Source organism: Bufo bufo, chromosome 4 (assembly GCF_905171765.1).
Source record: "Bufo bufo chromosome 4, aBufBuf1.1, whole genome shotgun sequence".
NCBI lineage: Eukaryota > Metazoa > Chordata > Amphibia > Anura > Bufonidae > Bufo > Bufo bufo.
This window is the reverse complement of record NC_053392.1, coordinates 494,768,544-494,788,423: the sequence shown is the minus strand read 5'-3', so window position 1 is coordinate 494,788,423 and position 19,880 is coordinate 494,768,544. Positions and strand designations below refer to the sequence as shown.

The following is a 19,880-nucleotide window of genomic DNA, read 5'->3' as shown; positions in this document are numbered from 1 at the left end:
CGGATCCTTCTGCTAGTATTTTATATATATATATATATACATACACACACACACTCAGCTCCTCCTGCTCTATAATATGCTACCTGTAGCTCAGACACCATGTTCAACATGACAGTTCCCCTGCAGTGTATTTTAGATCTACAACATACCAGAATAGTTATTTGCAGATGACGTACTGTATAATATCACTCCTGCTCCTTCTAGCAGCTTCCATAGTCTGCACAGGAGAAACGAAACTGAATCCTGATCTGGAGGGGGTGAAGCCACTGCACAGCTGACGTAGGAGGCTGGCTTCTTCCTATTTCCACCCCATAGGTGGGTGTCACACTCAGAATAACCCCTAAAGCACCAAACACTGCACTCAAAATGCTGATTCACTCCTACGTACTTGCAAGGAAAGAGTGCAAGGGGGTGTGCCCTTTCTTTTCCTCACTTGAAAGCCTCCTGTCCTGAAAACCAAACTGTGCTGAGAATCTGCGGAGAGCACTAGAGACAGGTGAGTCTCTCTTGGGGTTGATATATTGGTTGTAATTTCTTCTTTATTATTCATAACCATAACTATGTATTGTGTAGACGTTGTCTGTAATATAACACACAGATCAGATTAACCCTAAGAGATCTCTAATAAGTGACGTCTTTTCACAAAGAATCACAATTGTCATGTTTAATGAAGTTTTATTAATAATTCTAAAGAACAATCTCTATGACCTGAGCCATGGACCATAGTAGCCAGCTTCATGGTCCAACTACCTGCATAGTGATGAGCTCTGTGCCCACTTACGTCCTTCAATTATTATTCTGAATAGCCATAGTTTTATCAGAGAGCTGTGCCGTGGGGCACAATGCCAGGCACAATGCCTTGAAGGGCTAGCTCAGCCAAATGTAATGAGACTTTTCACTTAGCAATCATTGCTTCATTCTGAAGAAAAAGTAATTTGAATCTATATGCAAATCAGAAGTTATGTGCACCGAGGGCGGACCCAAGCCACTCTGTGCACCCTTGCTCCTCCTGTTTCCTCTGCCAGCTTCTAGATTGACAGGGAAAGACGAGATGACTATGCAAGAACCTGAGCATGAACATTAGGAAGGAAAGGGAGATGCTGACAGAGGAAGCAGGAGGAGCAATGGTGCACACAATGGCTTGAACCTGCCTTTGGTACACATAACTGCTTCTTTTTTTTTTTATTGACAGAGAAAATTACAAAATTATTTCAACATTATTAAATTTCTCATTTTTATCCCAAAACTTCCCCTCCATCCTTCCCCCTTCTGTCACGGTGGGGAGTGGGGGAAACCCCTCACTGTGCAATGAAGGGGAAAATAGGGTAGTAGCTAGGCCTGGAAACAGGGAAAAGGGAGCAGGTAACAAACTAAGCATCCCTAAATCCTATCCCTGATCTCCTGACTGTATGAGCCACCCTCGATGGTAGGGGGGCTCATACTCTCGAACCTGGGCCCTATTGACCCTAACGGTCCCTGCATTATGGCGTCAGAAGGTGGAGACGACACAGAGGAACCAGAGTCACCAACAGGCCTAGCAACAAAGGGGAAGTAAGCAACCAGTGGATGACACGACAGGTAAGTGTCCAGAGGCAGAAAACACCACTGCCAACAGGACCAACATGGACACCTACCTGACACAGCAGCCACAGGAGCACGAGCTGTCCACGCCGCTACGACTGGATCCTGGTAATGCGCATAGGCCCAAACAAACACACCAGGCAGGACCCAGCATGAACACCAAACACAGAAACCAGTAGTAACAACCTGGACCACCAAGAGGCATGAATCATGGCAGCACCAGGCCGAGCTTCTTGTAGTTCCCCCTCTGGGGAACTCCAGGGACCCCCTTCCAGAGGTAAGGACATACAAAGGATATGTCCTTACCTCCGGAAGGGGGTAAAGACATACAAAGGATATGTCTGGCATCCGTGCTGACCTGAAACACCAAACAGGCCAGACATGAAACACCAAACCAGACATAACAACAACCCTAAACATAAACCCACACCAAACATACAACAATTGAGGTAGGGTAACAGCAGCAGACACAAAGGGGTGACATCAGAAGACATTAGGTGACATCGATGTCCCATAAGGTGGCCCTCAAGGACTGGGCGGATGGAAAAGCACCAGCTCCTCAAGACACTGAAGACAATCTGACCCCAGGCTCACAAGTTAGAACAATAAGAGGCCAGACCCAACTCCACCTTGTACACACCTTAACCCTATACACACCAGAAATGGGAAGGGAAACAGCCTTAAAGGGGAAGTACACACGCATGCATAACAAACACGTTGCCACTGGCAATCATCATGAGCGGCTAAAGTGTCACGGCAAACTACCACCAAGCCGTGACACCTTCCTTGCGATGCGTCTCCCATACCCTCCGTCCACTAGGATGGAGCAGGGATAACGGTAGGGTGAAAGCGAAGAGACCTAAGACTTCCAAATCCCCCATATCTTTTTCCATTTCTCCTCAGTATTTCTCTGTTTATATAAGATTTTTTCATAACTCTTAATCTTATTGACCAGATTTTTATACACACACTAGAAGTATTTCTTGAAAACCAACCTCACGTGATTAAAAGCCTCGCCAAAAAGAGTATTTTAATCAAAAGAGTCCTTTTATACTTATCACAATTTGGGAAAAATCACCCAGAATCCAACATTCCACCGTAAATGGAATCACTATTTGCAATTTCTGGGTAATAAGTTTGTCTATTGCCTCCCAGTATTCTGTTAGTTGTATACACGACCAAAACATGTGCAAAAATTCAGCCCCAGGTGAATCACATTATGGACAATTAGACGTACCTCTCAACCCACATTTATTACCGGTAAGCCATGCCGGTGTGACATATAATCTATGCATAATATTAAATTGAACCAAAACATGATTAAAATTGTGTGACACTCTCTTAAGTTAAGGAGAAAAGAGACCGGCACTCGCTTGTTTAGATAATCTTGCTGTGATTTATTGTCACATTCCAGTGACGAGTTTCGGCATACAATCTACCTTTGTCAAACTGTGAACAAAACAGTGAAACAGCACCCATTTAAATAACCCGCCAAACCTCAGACCTTGCATGAGGTAGTCATGGCAACCAAGTAAACAAACTGTAAACAGAAGGAGAAGCAAAAGGGGAGGGGTATATGAGGGGGGGAGTTTGTTGAATAACAAAAGTCCGTGGCATAGTGGGAATCATTATAGTTCATAGAGGACTTCCATCTTATCAGTATGTAGTCATTAATTCATTTCACGTCCGCTGTAAGAAAATCATATATATATGATCATTATCATCATCAAAAATGTTTTTATAAAAAGCTATTTAATTCATAGTCCCAGTTTAGTCCTCTAGGTTCCAGTGTCTGGAGACGATGAATCCAATAAGCCTCTCTTTTTTAAGCAGAAGTTTGTGCTTGTTGCCGCCACGTCGCTGTTGGGGGACACTATCAATGATCTGGAAGTGTAATTGAGCAACTGTATGTCTATGTAAGTGAAAATGGTGAGGAATGGGTAACATCAGGTTTCCTTTCCGTATGGTGGACTTGTGTTTTGAAAACCTGTCCTTCATCCAAGTAGAGGTCTCACCTACATACACTAGACCACAAGGGCTCTTCAGGATATATATGATGAATTGGCTGTTACACGTAAATGTGCCCCATATGGGTATCCTTTCCCCTGTGTGTGGATGAGTGAGATGTGTGCCTTTAATGATGCTGGAGCAATGTATGCAACTCACACAAGGAAAGGTTCCAGATCTTGGAGTGGAGAGCGTGCTCTGTCTGAAGAACCCTCTATTACTCCCAATGTCAGCTCTTATTATTTTATCCCTGATGTTGCTTGCCCTTTTATAACAAACCATCGGTGGGCTTTGAAATTCTTCTACCTGCAAATAAGACTGGGCTATTACATTCCAATGTTTATAAATGACAGACCTGATTTTGTTCATCCAAGGGTGGTATTTTATGATTAGAGGAATGCGCGGTTTCTTTGGAATTTTTTCTGCTTGTGTCTTATCTACCTTTCCCCGTTGTTCTATCAGCAAATTTTTGGGATAACCTCTGGCCAAGAACCTGTCAGTCATTTCATTTAGTCTGACCTCACAGTTTTCTGTGTCACTGACTATCCGCTTTACCCTCTGATATTGGGAATACGGGAGGGATTTTTTGTGTGGAGTTTGGATGATTGCTTTGGAATGTGAATAAACTATTCCTGTCTGTTTCTTTGACATACAGGTCAGTATGAACAATTCCATCTACCCCCTTAATTACCCATGTGTCTAAGAAGGAAATTTTCTGTGGGTCATAGTGTATTGTGAATTGGAGTTCTGGCCAGATGGAATTGATGTAGGTAGTAAATTCTTGGAGGGTTCGCATGCTGCACCGCCACACGCTGAAGATATCATCTATAAAACGTCACCAAAAAAATGCAATTTTGCTGATATATTTCGTTGGAATATATGTAGATATTCTCTAAATGGGCCATGTACGAATTTGTGTATGGTGGTGCCACGTGCGAACCCATCGAGGTCCCACGCCGCTACTGGTAGAATGTGTCCTGAGGAGTGAAAGAAAAAAGTTTTTTTCAGTGTCAGTATACATACTATGCGTTAACAGTTGTTCCACCGCATGGATTCCTTTCTCATGAATGATGGACGTGTACAGGCTACATACATCGAATGCGACCAGAATACAATCTGTATCAATGTGTAGTGATCTGACTTCTTCAAGAAAGTGGGAAGTATCCCTCAGGTATGAAGGAGCAGATTTGGTAAGTGGGGTCAAAATCTTTTCTAGAAACATGGCTGGTGGAGAGAGAATTGAATCAGTCGATGCCACAATGGGTCTACCCGGAGGACAAGTCATGGATTTATGTACCTTGGGTAATGTATAAAATACAGGAGTGATCGGATGCTGATTTATCAAAAAGTCCCCCAGCTTGGCATCGACTGTTCCATTCTCCCTGGCGCCGCTCACTATAGTCTGCAGAATATTCTTGATCTGAAAAACGGGATCAGTATTCAGTGGCTGATATGTTTCACTGTCTCTTATTGTTCAAGAATCTCAGAATAATCTTTATCCAGTACTACAAAGGCTCCCCCCTTGTCTGCTGGTTTAAAGATAAGAGATGGATCATCAAGCAGATTATTTAGAGAAAATCTCTCTTCAGTGGTTAGATTATTATGGTAGTGAAAGGCACCTTGTTTGAACTGATGTAATAGTCCATCGATATCTCGCTGGACTAGGTTAATCTAGGTCAGCCACTGAATACTGATCCCGTTTTTCAGATCAAGAATATTCTGCAGACTATAGTGAGCGGTGCCAGGGAGAATGGAACAGTCGATGCCAAGCTGGGGGACTTTTTGATAAATCAGCATCCGATCACTCCTGTAATTTATACATTACCCAAGGTACATAAATCCATGACTTGTCCTCCGGGTAGACCCATTGTGCCATCGACTGATCCAATTCTCTCTCCACCAGCCATGTTTCTAGAAAAGGTTTTGACACTACTTACCAAATCTGCTCCTTCATACCTGAGGGATACTTCCCACTTTCTTGAAGAAGTCAGATCACTACAAATTGATACAGATTGTATTCTGGTCGCATTCGATGTATGTAGCCTGTACACGTCCATCATTCATGAGAAAGGAATCCATGCGGTGGAACAACTGTTAACGCATAGTATGTATACTGACACTGAAAAAAACTTTTTTCTTTCACTCCTCAGGACACATTCTACCAGTAGCGGAGTGGGACCTCGATGGGTTCGCACGTGGCACCACCATACGCAAATTCGTACATGGCCCATTTTGAGAATATCTACATATATTCCAACGAAATATATCAGCAAAATTGCATTTTTTGGTGACGTTTTATAGATGATATCTTCAGCGTGTGGCGGTGCAGCATGCGAACCCTCCAAGAATTTACTACCTACATCAATTCCATCTGGCCAGAACTCCAATTCACAATACACTATGACCCACAGAAAATTTCCTTCTTAGACACATGGGTAATTAAGGGGGTAGATGGAATTGTTCATACTGACCTGTATGTCAAAGAAACAGACAGGAATAGTTTATTAACATTCCAAAGCAATCATCCAAACTCCACAAAAAAATCCCTCCCGTATTCCCAATATCAGAGGGTAAAGCGGATAGTCAGTGACACAGAAAACTGTGAGGTCAGACTAAATGAAATGACTGACAGGTTCTTGGCAAGAGGTTATCCCAAAAATTTGCCGATAGAACAACGGGGAAAGGTAGATAAGACACAAGTAGAAAAAATTCCAAAGAAACCGCGCATTCCTCTAATCATAAAATACCACCCTTGGATGAACAAAATCAGGTCTGTCATTTATAAACATTGGAATGTAATAGCCCAGTCTTATTTGCAGGTAGAAGAATTTCAAAGCCCACCGATGGTTTGTTATAAAAGGGCAAGCAACATCAGGGATAAAATAATAAGAGCTGACATTGTGAGTAATAGAGGGTTCTCCAGACAGAGCACGCTCTCCACTCCAAGATCTGGAACCTTTCCTTGTGTGAGTTGCATACATTGCTCCAGCATCATTAAAGGCACACATCTCACTCATCCACACACAGGGGAAAGGATACCCATATGGGGCACATTTACGTGTAACAGCCAATTCATCATATATATCCTGAAGAGCCCTTGTGGTCTAGTGTATGTAGGTGAGACCTCTACGAGGATGAAGGACAGGTTTTCAAAACACAAGTCCACCATACGGAAAGGAAACCTGATGTTACCCATTCCTCACCATTTTCACTTACATAGACATACAGTTGCTCAATTACGCTTCCAGATCATTGATAGTATCCCCCAACCGCGACGTGGCGGCAACAGGCACAAACTTCTGCTTAAAAGAGAGGCTTATTGGATTCATCGTCTCCAGACACTGGAACCTAGAGGACTAAACCGGGACTATGCATTAATTAGCTTTTTATAAAAACTTTTTTGATGATGATAATGATCATATATATATGATTTTCTTACAGCGGACGTGAAATAAATTAATGACTACATACCGATAAGATGGAAGTCCTCTATGAACTATAATGTTTCCCACTATGCCACGGACTTTTATTATCCAACAAACTCCCCCCCCCCATATACCCCTCCCCTTTTCCTCCGCCTTCTGTTTACTGTTTGTTTACTTGGTTGCCATGACTACCTCATGCAAGGTCTGAGGTTTGGCGGGTTATTTAAATGGGTGCTGTTTCACTGTTTGTTCACAGTTTGACAAAGGCAGATTGTATGCCGAAACTCGTCACTGGAATGTGACAATAAATCACAGCAAGATTATCTAAACAAGCGAGTGCCGGTCTCTTTTCTCCTTATCTACAAGGGACCCCGGCCCTGAGACACGTGCACCGCTACTCTACTTCAAACCGCAGTGCCGATTGATATATTGTATTACTCTCTTAAGTTAGTCATTATTTCCCCCCAGTCATCTGGCTGGATCCTTAAAACAGATCCCCATTAAATAGTGCATCAAGAAACAATTTATACAATTTAGAAATTTTAAACTTCTGCCCCGAATTTCCCATCAAATCATTCAAAAGTGTATAAACAGTGTTTATCTGTAACAAAAATTCCCCCTTTACACTACACAGTGCCGAACGTAACTGTAAATATCTAAACCACGATAAATCAATTATATGCGCTCTATACAGAATATAGTTTTTTTGCCAGTACTTATCTTCAGCTAGATCATCCAACTGCTGTAAATAATAATTATACCACAGGGGCGTACAATGGAGAAATCCCCGTATTCCCAACCAATCTCTAATAGTGCTCCACGTCTTAAGAAATAACTTTCTAGATTCCTTATAATCCAGTTGAACTCTGGATAATAACCCAGACTCTAATAATGTAAACATATTATCATATGTAGATCTACTCAACAGTTTCCTACAAAGTGGACTTTCCTCCTAGTGATTATAAAGCCATAGCTGTGAAGCTATAAAATAGCCCTTAAAACAGGGAAGGTTCAACCCCCCCTGTTCCAACGGCTTATAAAGATATTGAAGTTTAAGCCTCACCCAATTTTTTCCCCACACCAGATCATTAATAATTTTCTCAATTAACTTAAAGAATTTATCCTCAATCCACAATGGGGAATTCCTAAGAATATAAAGGAGTTGGGGTAATATCACCATCTTAACCAGGGATATTCTGTCAGCTCTAGATAAAGGAAGTCACTTTGGGCCTCCACTTACTTATCAACGGAATCACATTTAGATGCAAAAAATCTTCTACAATCATGCCCAAATATTCAAATGAATCTGAAATCCTGAGTAAACTCAAGGGCCCTTCAATAGAGTATTCAGGCCTATCCACAGACATAAGCGTTGTCTTTGACCAGTTAATATCAAAGCCCGAGACTACACTAAAGGCATTCACTATCTGAATAAGTTCGGGAAGTGAGATATTAGTATGATTTATACAAAACAGCTCATCATCCGCATATAGAGAAATGTGATCCTGTATTCCTAGTACCCCAAACCCCTCAATCCCAGAATCCTGCCTAATTCTAGCAGCGAGGGGCTCAATATAGATATCAAATAGTAATGGAGAGAGTGGACATCCCTGATGGGTACCTCTACTCAAAGATAAGCTCTCCGTCATAACTGCTCCTTTGCATATAAATTCAAAGTATTTTTTCTCCAGACTGAAGCAACAGATTACTGAGGTAACAATATTACCTATAAGGCCTTGGGGGACATTTACTAAAGCTTTTATACCACAATTGTGGCATAAAAAGTCACAAATTATGGCGCACACTATATTTGCAACACAATTTGGGACTTAATGTTGCTTTTCTGAAGTGGGGCTTAGCGCGGCCTACCGGTTTACTATAACTTACGCTATAAACTGGCAAAAGTTATAGCTTAAATCTATGCCAACCCCTGCCTAGCGTAGACTTGAGTTTCTAGCACTCAAAGAGGCAGAGATGCTACTCATTTATTAATAGGCTTCTGCGCATCTTACCCCAGCGCAGGGGGATCAAGACTGGCGTATGCTATGTAGTACTGCCTAACATAATCAAAACCATACCTTTGTTAGCATTATCCTTATTTCATTATCCTTAAAACAAAGATTGATTGGTATGGCCACAAAGTGCCCAGTAGGTTCCAGGAGCCAGAGGAGCCTCCTGCAAGAGCCCAAGTCTCTTACTTCAAGAGTCCAAGACCGCCTCTTCACTTCTTTACTCGATCCTAGTACCTCTCCTTGCGCCATCCAGTCCGCCCGCTCCTCTGTGACATCATGATCATCATACAACTCCTGGAACCATTATTCACGCCCCGCTGGACACTTTGAGACATCAATAATATACTAATCAATCTTCATTTTCTGAAGTTCAAAAATAAGGATAATGGTTTTGATAGAGTAAAATTAAGTGATATATTCTCTTTAACATATATTGTTCTCTTGCGTTTTGTACTTATACATAATCCAAAACATTTCAGCTTGTTTTGTTAATTTTATTTTAAAATTGCTAATTGCTATTGGTTTCTATTTACAGCCTTTTATACTTTGACCATGGCCACGCAGACGAACTTCAAAGGACTGCTTTTAGAGTTCTGCCAAAAAAATGGCAAGCCACTACCTAGGTTTGAAATACCCGACCAAACAGGACCGCCACATGATCGTGTGTAAGTTCTTAGCAATATTCATTCACAGTCACATTACTTGAGGGAATATCTGCATGCATTATATAGAAGCTCAAGAGATGGGCGGACAGCAAACTAGGAAATGGTCAGAAGGTCATTTCAAACAGGGAAGGGGCAACAAGAACTCTGGACGAAATTTGAAGCTTCATGGGCTCAGTGCAAAATCTGTCAAAGGGCCTCCATCTTTTATGTACCATCTATGATATTTCATGTGGTAGAGGGGCATTTGATCCATCTGAGGCACCAGAATCTGGGTTCAATTAGCTATAGCTACTTCCCTGGTGGAATGGAATGGAGTAAAACAACACCCAGTAATGCATTCTGTTTTTTATTCTTTTCTATAGGGCTCATTTCTCCCAAATTCTTCTGAATCTAGTTATTGCTGCTACATACTTCTTACACCACCCTCTAATATTCTTTTGATTGGGGTCTGGTAATCAAACAAACACTAGATATGTAACATAAAAATCTAGATAGCAGCAAGTTTCTTTTTTTATTACTTTAAAGGGGTTTTCTGAGAATTCTATACTGATGAGCTATCTTCTGGTTATCTGATCGGTGGAAATATTTTTATGTTGAGCATGAGCTAAGAGAGAAAGGTTGCACCTAGTTTTGGCTCAACCCCTCCAAAAGGTGAGTATTTATGTCAGATTAAATTTGAACATAGTTTGTACCTTTTTCTTTTCTTTTTCAAGCTTTGTTTGTCAAATTTTCATTGATGATATACTGGTTGGAGAAGCTAAAGCCAAGAAGAAGAAGTTAGCAGAGACTGAAGCATCCAGGGTAGCTTTGGAATCTCTTACAAATCAAGAAATTATAGTGAGTTTTCTGAGTTTTCCTTCCTTTATGCCCTATACTATAGACCTCCAGGGGCGGATTGGCTATAGCCCCTTCAAGGAAATCTCCCGGTGGGCCGAAGCCCAGGGGGCCATTCAAGCCCTTTTGATGGCTGCAGGCCAGGTACATAATGATCTGATGCTCAACAGCCACAGGTCCCCTTTTGAACTCAACTGTATTACCATCCTCATGATGGTGATACAGTTAAATACTGTGGTTTGGGTGGCAGTATTCTGTGCTGTCCTGTGGTATTTGGTTCTGCTGGGGCAGTATTCTGCGCTGCACTACAGTATTGCAGGCCACGTCTACTTCGGTTATCCCTGCCAATTTGTTTTCCCCTTCTTCTGGCAGTTTGAACCCACCTACAACACAGGGCCACTTTTAGGTTTTTTTCCAGGACCACTTTAAGTTACCAATCCGCCCCTGTAGACCTTTATATACTATAGAGGGTTGCTGTGTATGAATAACACTTACCGATATGCAAAAGTGGCAGACTATACAGACAAATATATGTACATATTCAACCACCATTGTAATTTTTGGTTTTAAGAGTCATCTATGGACTGTCTAAAAGGGTCACTAAGTTTTATAAAAACTTTTGATATGTCATAGAGACAAAAGGTTTCATCGGTGAGGGTGTGAGCGCTGATACCCCCACCGATCGTTAGAGGAGAGTGAAGCTCTCACTTTTCACGCTCTCTCTCCCCTTGCTGTAGGAGACAGGCTCAGTAGACGTCTATGGACCTATCTTGATTCTGTCCTCTAAAGCGAAGAGAGAAAGAGAGATATCTCGGAATCATGGGTGTCTGAGCAGTCAGATTCTCACCGATTAAAACTTTTGATGTGTCTCTATGACATATCAAAAGTTTTTTGAAAACTCAGTGACTTATTAACGCCCCTCATTGGTCTACTGTAGGCCATTTTCAGTAGGACTGGCCACAATCTAATGTGTATGGGGAGCTCATGAATTTCAGCACCTGATTCTTTTGTTCTCACAGGAGATGTGAGGTGTCAGCAGCTTTCTCCTCTTGAAAACACACTGTAGCCGAGCTATATATCTATATGGAGGAGTCAGAAAGATAGGTGTCGGAAGAACAAGCTTTTGGCCGACAGCTATTGAAGATCTATGGGCATCTTTTTTTTTTGCTTGTTTTGTTGCCCTATATCAATAATACCAGACTCTGACCTTATCAGAAACCTATAACTGAAGGATTTTTACTTTTCATCTACATTGATAGTAGAGTTCTGTTAATAGACAATTGGATCAATGGAAGGAGAAAAGTGTCAATTACCCTTACCCAGACCATAAGCGATCCATGTGAGATATAAAAAACATGATGGTGTCATTTATGAAGGCTTTATGCCCGATTTTGTGTAAAAAAAATTAAATCATAAAATTTGGCACAAATGGCATTCTGCAACTCTTCAAGTTTTACACCGCTCTTGCGCTGCTTAGTGGATAAATACAACAAATTTATTAGGCGACCTGCGCACAAGTGCGGGTGAACACGCATGAGATTTCTGTGTGGATTCATGTGCGTTTCTGCAGCATATCTGCACCAAAATCCTCAATGTCTAAAAGCGGTTTTGAAAAGGGTGAAATCCGCAGCTAAAACCACAAACATAATTGACATTTGAAAACTGCAAAGTAGGTGAATTTCCACAAAGTGTACATTAGATTAGTGTAATCTCATACACTTTGCTGGTATTGTAATAAGCTGCGTTTTTTTCCGCATGGGAATCTGCGTGAAAAAAACCACACATATTCTGCAACGTGTGCAGGTGTCTGTACCTTTTAATAGTTTGGTTGCATCTTTCAACAGTGGGCCTTTTATTAAGACTGGAATGTAAAATGCCTGCTTTTGTTAAAAAGTTTAAAAAGTCAAACTCACTCCAGTAAGGAGATGTTATAGGGAAACTGGAGTAGTATTTCTAGAAAAAATATTTTTAGCAAACAATGTGCAACATTTGATGCATTGGACTCAAAGTACTCCAACACAGACTCCAGGAAAACTGACTTAAAATGTTACCCTCATGATAATTCTCCTCCATTGTCATTTGTCAAAATAAATTTTCTCTGTACATTTGAACTTTTTCTTTCTTAAGATTTAATATTTTTACAAACTGAAATTATTGTACGTCTTTGTGCATTCTTATTACTAGTGTGTCTTTTATACTTTTTTGCTCTGTAGTGTCAACCAAATTATGTTGCTCTACTCAATCAATTATCCCAGAAGAAAAATCAAGGTTTCAGCTTTGTGCAACTGTCTTGTACAGGACCTTCCCACAATCTTGAGTAAGTATTTCTGAATATACCTATTCCTGCCACTAGACATATAAACTATTGTGGCACATGTGGACACTGTATATTCACGCTATAGTATCTGTAGTATTGTCCCTTTTTTCTAGAACTCGGCAAATAATTGTATACAATGAATACACCCACAGTAAACACTACTCACCCTTGTTCAATATGTCTTTGCCATTGCTATATACTAAAGTAAAGGTGAATTTACACGGCCCGATTGTCGAGCAGGCTATCGGGGATAAACCTTCGCACGAATGCTTATTTCCGATAATCTGCTTGTGTAAAGGTGCTGCCGATCACCCGATGAATGAGTGAAACGCTTGTTCATTGGGTGAAACTATTTTTCATGTGGACACCTCAATCATTGCTTCTGGGCAGCAGATCACCCAAAAACAATGAATCTCTATGGGGATGAGTGATAGCTGTAGTCATCGCTCATCGCCATACAATGGAGGTGATCACTGCATGTAAATGCAGCTCTTTACCTCCACTGACGATCAGGCAACTCCCAATAGTCACCTGTTCTATCGGTCGTTCCTTTACGACAGTCACCTGCTCGATCGGGTGTTCCTTCCTGACAGTCACCTGCTCCATCGGGCGTTCCTTCTCGACAGTCACCTGCTCCATCGGGCGTTCCTTCGCGACAGTCACCTGCTCCATCGGGCGTTCCTTTGCGACAGTCACCTGCTCCATCGGGCGTTCCTTCCCCACAGTCACCTGCTCCATCGGCCGTTCCTTCCCCACAGTCACCTGGTCCATCGGGCATTCCTTCCCGTCAGTCACCTGCTCCATCGGGTGTTCCTTCCCCACAGTCACCTGCTCCATTGGGCGTTCCTTCCCGACAGTCACCTGCTCCATCAGGCGTTCCTTCCCGACAGTCACCTGCTCCATCGAGCATTCCTTCCTGACAGTCACCTGCTACATCGGGCCGTTTAAGGCTAAATGCACACAATCGGGATTGCATGCGGATTTGTATTCTATGAGAATTTGAAATTCTTATGTACACAATGCAGATTTTTCTGTGCTGATTTTGACCTGCGGTTCGGATTTTAAAATTAGCAGCATGTCAATTTATTTTATTTTTCCTGACCGGATTTTCTCGATTCACTTCAATGGGAAGAGGAAAATCCGCATGCAAAAAATCTGCATAAAATCCGCATGTATATCCGTACCAATAATGGGGATTGTCCGCACGGATTTCCCTGCAAACACCTGCGGATTTCAGTGTGGAGTCTCTGCATATGAATCCTGAACGTGTACATTTACCCTAAGGGGGCCTTAAGGGTCCTTTTCCACAGGGCAATTACAGACCTCAACATATATGCTTGTTTAAAGGGCCTTTTGCACAGGCCAATGCAAAGTAAATAGGGGACTAAAGATCGTAATTATAATCTTTGGGGCAACAACAGTCACATTATAAGTAAATGAATGTTTTATTGTAGGTTTACCTTCCATGCCAAATTTGGAGGCAGGGACTTTCCTCCAACAAGACCTAAAAGAAGTAAAAAACAAGCCGAAAAGGAGGCAGCTTATCTTGCTTTACAAGAGCTCAGAAAAGAGTTTCCAAAAGACATTCCGGTAATACATTGTTTTGTAACAATTAAACAAATTTCAGCATCAAAAACTATACTAAAAACGTACTTCAAAAATTAACCTCATGTTGGGCCACTTTTTATTTAACTTATTTATAAATGATACAGGAGATGGGATTAATAGCACTGGTTCTGTGTGTTCAATGACACCAAGCTGTGTAGCATGGTGCTGACCTAGTGAGTCTTTAGGTATGCACCCGGCAAATTACCGTATATTCTTGGTGAATACATGTTATGTTAGGTATCTGGGTACTAATTATTCCTTTTCAAAGTGCCCAAGCCCCCTACCCTTCCCTGCTATCTGAGCTGCATCATCTTGACATCAGGGGAGAGGAGAGGAGGTCTTGGGAGGTTAGGATAGGAGCACAAAGCAGGAATGGGAGGCTGGATTGGGAACTTTGAAAAGGAAAGTCCCCCATACACATACATGCTTGGTTCAGCTAATCATGTATGGGTTTTCAATGGGGGGAGAAGAGAAAGCCATAGTCAAACTCCTCTGGCGTCAGCTTATCTCCTGAGAGAACAAAGGATAGAGCTTTGAAATTCAACATACCCATAGACTTTAGATTGTTGGCCAGCCCCGCCAGAAGTGGCAGGTTCAGCCAACAATGTCCCAGATGTTGCATTGTTTCATCTGCAGACACCATCTTGCCAAATACATCTGTAGTTAACAGTTTTGCTGTACAGTGATTGGCCACACAGCACAAAGATGGTGACATCTGGTACTTGAGAAATCACCCTAAAGGTACCCATACACATTAGATTTTCACGGAGGGTTTATAGTAAGATGGCTCACTCTCTATATTCGTGGATAGATGCCAGTGTCTAATATGAATCACCCTTTCAAAATTAATGAATATTATGTACTAAAATAGACCAGCACTCAAACACATGGGTTCACGTAAGAGACCAAGCAGATATATGATAAAAAGATGCAATTTAATATTCAATAAAAACTCATTAGGATAAAACATACATTAACATCAATGTGGGATAATACATGCGCAGTGTCCTATATGGAATCGTACATAAGCTATCTCATAAGTGGAATTCGCAATGCCGCATACAGATCTGTGCGTTGTTGCGGCTGCTTTAATATGTACCAAATATGGTGTGCAGGTATAAAGGTAACGTCCCGTTATATTGGTAAGTCCTAATATACTGGTAAGTCCTATTTGGTAAAGTTCGTAGCAATCAATCACATTATATGACTCTTAGATACTCATGTTTGGTAGTGCGCATACTTGTGGCGTCCCACGTGTCAAAGCGCTTACCTCGATGTGGAATGGATCAGGTACATACGGCAGAGACCAACTTTTGCCTTTCTTTCGTATGGTATATTGAAATGGCTTGAATTCGCAGTGAATCTTCGATCTTTTTATCGCAGAAGTAGGAAATGACCTTACTTTCGCATAGTACCGTAGGTAACTTTGATCCACAGTGAGTCTTCACTCGTTTTATCGTGAAGGTCTATTCGTAGATATTCTTTCAACAGTCCATGGCCATGCTGATGTACTGGACTCTTTGTGAATAAACCTTAGATCCCATGGGAAAAGACCTTCACGATAAAACAAGTGAAGACTCACTGTGGATCAAAGTTACCTACGGTACTATACGAAAGTAGGGTAATTTCCTACTTCCGCGATAAAAAGATCGAAGATTCACTGCGAATTCAAGGCATTTCAATATACCATACGAAAGAAAGGCAACAGTTTGTCTCTCGCGAGAATAAGAACAATACATCGGCGCTCCGATCCATGCTATCAGTGAGCAACTATATTCTGCCGTATGTACCTGATCCATTCCACATCGAGGTAAGCGCTTTGACACGTGGGACGCCACAAGTATGCGCACTACCAAACAGTGAGTATCTAAGAGTCATATAATGTGATTGATTGCTACGAACTTTACCAAATAGGACTTACCAGTATAATAGGACTTACCAATATAACGGGACATTACCTTTATACCTGCACACCATATTTGGTACATATTAAAGCAGCGGCAACAACGCACAGATCTGTATGCGGCATTGCAGATTCCACTTATGAGATAGCTTATCTACGATTCCATATAGGACACTGCGCATGTATTATCCCACATTGATGTTAATGTGTGTTTTATCCTAATGAGTTTTTATTGAATATTAAATTGCATCTTTTTATCATATATCTGCTTGGTCTCTTACGTGAACCCATGTGTTTGAGTGCCGGTCTATTTTAGTACATAATATACATTAGATTTTCAGCCAATCCCTCTGATAGCAGGTCCAACCTACCTTTATCTTATGTGTATGGCAAACTTAAAGGGGTTGTCCCATGAAAAATATTCAACAGTTTTCAAACCAGCACCTGGATCTGAATACTTTTGTAACTGCAGTTATTCAATAAAATGTATCTGTATAGCGCTACTTGCTGTTTGTTCTTTTTATTATTTCTTTGTCCTGCTCACTGAGAAGGCCGCACATGCTCAGTTTCATCTTTCACCTGCCTCCTGAGCTGTGATAGGGAGAGCATGGACACGCCCCTGAGCAGCCAGCTTGATATAAATCTAGCAGAGTAATGAATGGGGAGATCTCTGGATCCATGTGAGGTACCAGCCTGATTCTAGTGTTAGAAAGAGATTATCATGTACTGTATGGTGTCTGATTTTTCTTTTGTACAATAATCATGGGATAACCCCTTTAAGGGCTGTGACAATATGAACAAAGCAATAGAAATGAAAATATACTGTATAAACCACATTCATTTTCAGGACCTTATTGGGATAAACATGGCTAAACTAAATCCCCCCCCCCCCCCCCCCCCCCTTGACACTCTTCTTCCCTGGTTGAACCTGATAGACATTGGTCTGTTTCATCTGTATCATGTATGTCATTATAGGGGATAAACCACTTATGCTATTTGAAAAGAATTGTAACTTTGTCAGGAATGAAATCAACCTTACTTTTTTCCACTGTGTGACTCTTAAAGGTGGGTTTAGACGGGCTGATGGAGCGGCCGATTGTCGGGAAGGAAGCGTTCCTTCCCGACAGTTGGCTGCTCACTCAGTGAAGGGGACTGTGCATTTACATGCATCGATCTCCTCCACAGTATGAGGATAAGGGGTCGCTATAGCAATCCCTCGTCCCCATACAGAATCATTCTTTCTGGACAGCAGATTGCTGTTTAGACCACGCGATCTGCTGCCCAGAATTGATGATTGGTGTGTCTGCACATACGACAGGATCACCCGATGAACGAGCGTTTTGCTCGTTCATCCCGTGATCGGCGGCACATTTAGATGGCTAGATTATCAGAAACAAGCGTTCGCAGGAGCGGTTGTTCCTGATAATCTGGACGATTATTGGTTCGTGTAAATCCACCTTAAGAATGGGAGCTCCAGTTCGCAGATTTATATGGTTACTGTGATGAATTTTTATTTCCCTGCAGTCCAGCACCTTTATTATCATATTGTTCCCACTTGGAAAGGGAGAGATTTAAATAATAACTTCCATTAATAAGATATTTCTATTTCATTTCAAAGAAGTACAGAATTTGAAGAAAAAAATATTGCTGTTGACTTTAAATTTTTATGCAGTTAATGGATTTACCACATCAAGTATTTTTTTTTCTAGGAGTTGCCAGAAGTTTTCATAGATGAGTCTGAATCTGAAAATTCTTCTCTGTCTGGAAGGTTTGAACTTTATACATTTTATTCAAACGGGGCTAATTTTAAGGGTTAAAGGGGTTATCCGACATCTATTTGTGAAAATTCCATTGTACATTGTGCATGTGATCCTAGCCCAGTTACAACCCACAATGTACTGGGGTTGTGCCTGCGCAGTCAGGCAGCCTCGAGTGTTGACTGATCACAGGTCCCGAGGCTACCTGACTGCGCAGGAGCAACTTACATACATTGTGGGTTGTAACCAGGCTAGAATCATGTGCACAATTACAGCACGTGATCCAAGAAGTTCCCGCAACCTAATCAGACAGGGGAAATTTTAATCATTATCAATGCAACAGTTGTAATTCACATAAAGAGGAGCAAGATAAAGTAAAAAAATAAATCTTGGATAACCACTTTAATATCAGACCTGAATGAAGGGTCTTTAGCACTGGTTGCAGGCCCTCATACATATTGATATATTTTCCACCATTTTCAGAGGGACCAACATATGATGAGCTCTCAACTCTCCCCAGACAGATTATGTTGGGAGATAGAAGGATTGGGCAAATAGATTTTTTTCCAATCCTTCAGTTTACCGGAAGATAAGTCACTGCCAGAGCTGTCTTGCGGCATCTTTCTTCTCTCTCGCTTTTGCAAACACATAACTCCTCAACAGAGTCAAGTGTATGTGTATGGGGGAGTTGAGAGAGATAGAAAACGGCCAACAGCTATTGAAGTTGCATGGACAATCACTGGCCTCAGCAGTGACTTGTCTCCCAGCGGCATGTGACCCAGCAAAGACGTGCTGCTTGTGGACACATAACAGCTGAGGACAGTGATAAACCATAGTGGTGCCAGGGACCAGAAGGAGTAGAAGCAGAACCTCAGAGCTGGAACAAATTGGAAAGGAGCAGGTTAGTGGGCTTTTTATGTTATACTAGCAGAAAGACCCGGCTTCGCACTGGTATATTTCATCTATTTCATTTAATGTTTGTGTGTGTCGTTAAAAAATAATCAACAGTATCCACTATAATAGTGACATCTACAGTACCACGCCCCTTTAACAGTGACCTCCACAGCGGCCTGCCCCCTTAACAGTAACATCCACAGCGCCCTCCCCTTTAACAGTGACCTCCACAGCGGGCGCCCCTTTATTAGTGACCTCCACAGTACCCCGTCTCGTTAACAGTGATTTCCACAATAACCCACTCCCTTAACAGTGACCTCTACAGCAGCCCGCCCCTTAACACTGACCTCCATAGCGGACCGTCCACTTAACTGTGACCTCCACAACAGCCTGCCCTTAGGGTGGCCAGAGGTCCAGTTTTAGTGCAGCTTTCAGACTCCTGTTCTCCGTCTGGCGCAGGGCCTGGATGGACTCAGGGATGTTCTTTTGAACAGCTCACTCTCAGACAGCAGCACTGTGCTGTCTGAGCGTGAGCTGCAAGGAAAAAGTCACCCTCCCTCCCACCCCTGCAGCTGACAGAAGTAAATTTTTACCTTCATTTTTACAATCTCCGTCGGCTGCGGAGCGGGAGGGAACGTGGCTTAGCGGGTCCTGGGGGCTGGGTTTTTAAAGTCTGTCTTTTGAGGCCACCCTACCTGCCCCTGAACTGTGACCTCCACAGCACTTCGCTCAGTGTCATCCACCAGCACCCTGCCCCTTTAAAGGGGTTCTCCAGGAATAAAAAAATAAAAATACTTAAATATTATTTTATAATAAATATATTCACAAATACCTTTCATTACTTAGAATGGCTTGTTTTGTCTAGGGAGCAATCATT

General features: G+C 41.8%; 1 protein-coding gene across 1 annotated transcript in view; it reads left to right on the top strand.

Moving 5' to 3' along the window:
• Positions 1 to 344: 344 nt before the first annotated feature.
• The window catches only part of EIF2AK2 (eukaryotic translation initiation factor 2 alpha kinase 2), a 90,694-nt gene continuing 71,158 nt past the window's right edge, over positions 345 to 19,880 (top strand). The window contains exons 1-6 of the mRNA XM_040429575.1: positions 345 to 496; positions 9,561 to 9,690; positions 10,404 to 10,527; positions 12,738 to 12,841; positions 14,296 to 14,431; positions 18,062 to 18,120. Coding sequence (XP_040285509.1) covers positions 9,578 to 9,690; positions 10,404 to 10,527; positions 12,738 to 12,841; positions 14,296 to 14,431; positions 18,062 to 18,120 — 536 coding nt within the window. The 5' untranslated portion in view covers positions 345 to 496; positions 9,561 to 9,577. The remainder of the gene's footprint in view (positions 497 to 9,560; positions 9,691 to 10,403; positions 10,528 to 12,737; positions 12,842 to 14,295; positions 14,432 to 18,061; positions 18,121 to 19,880) is intronic.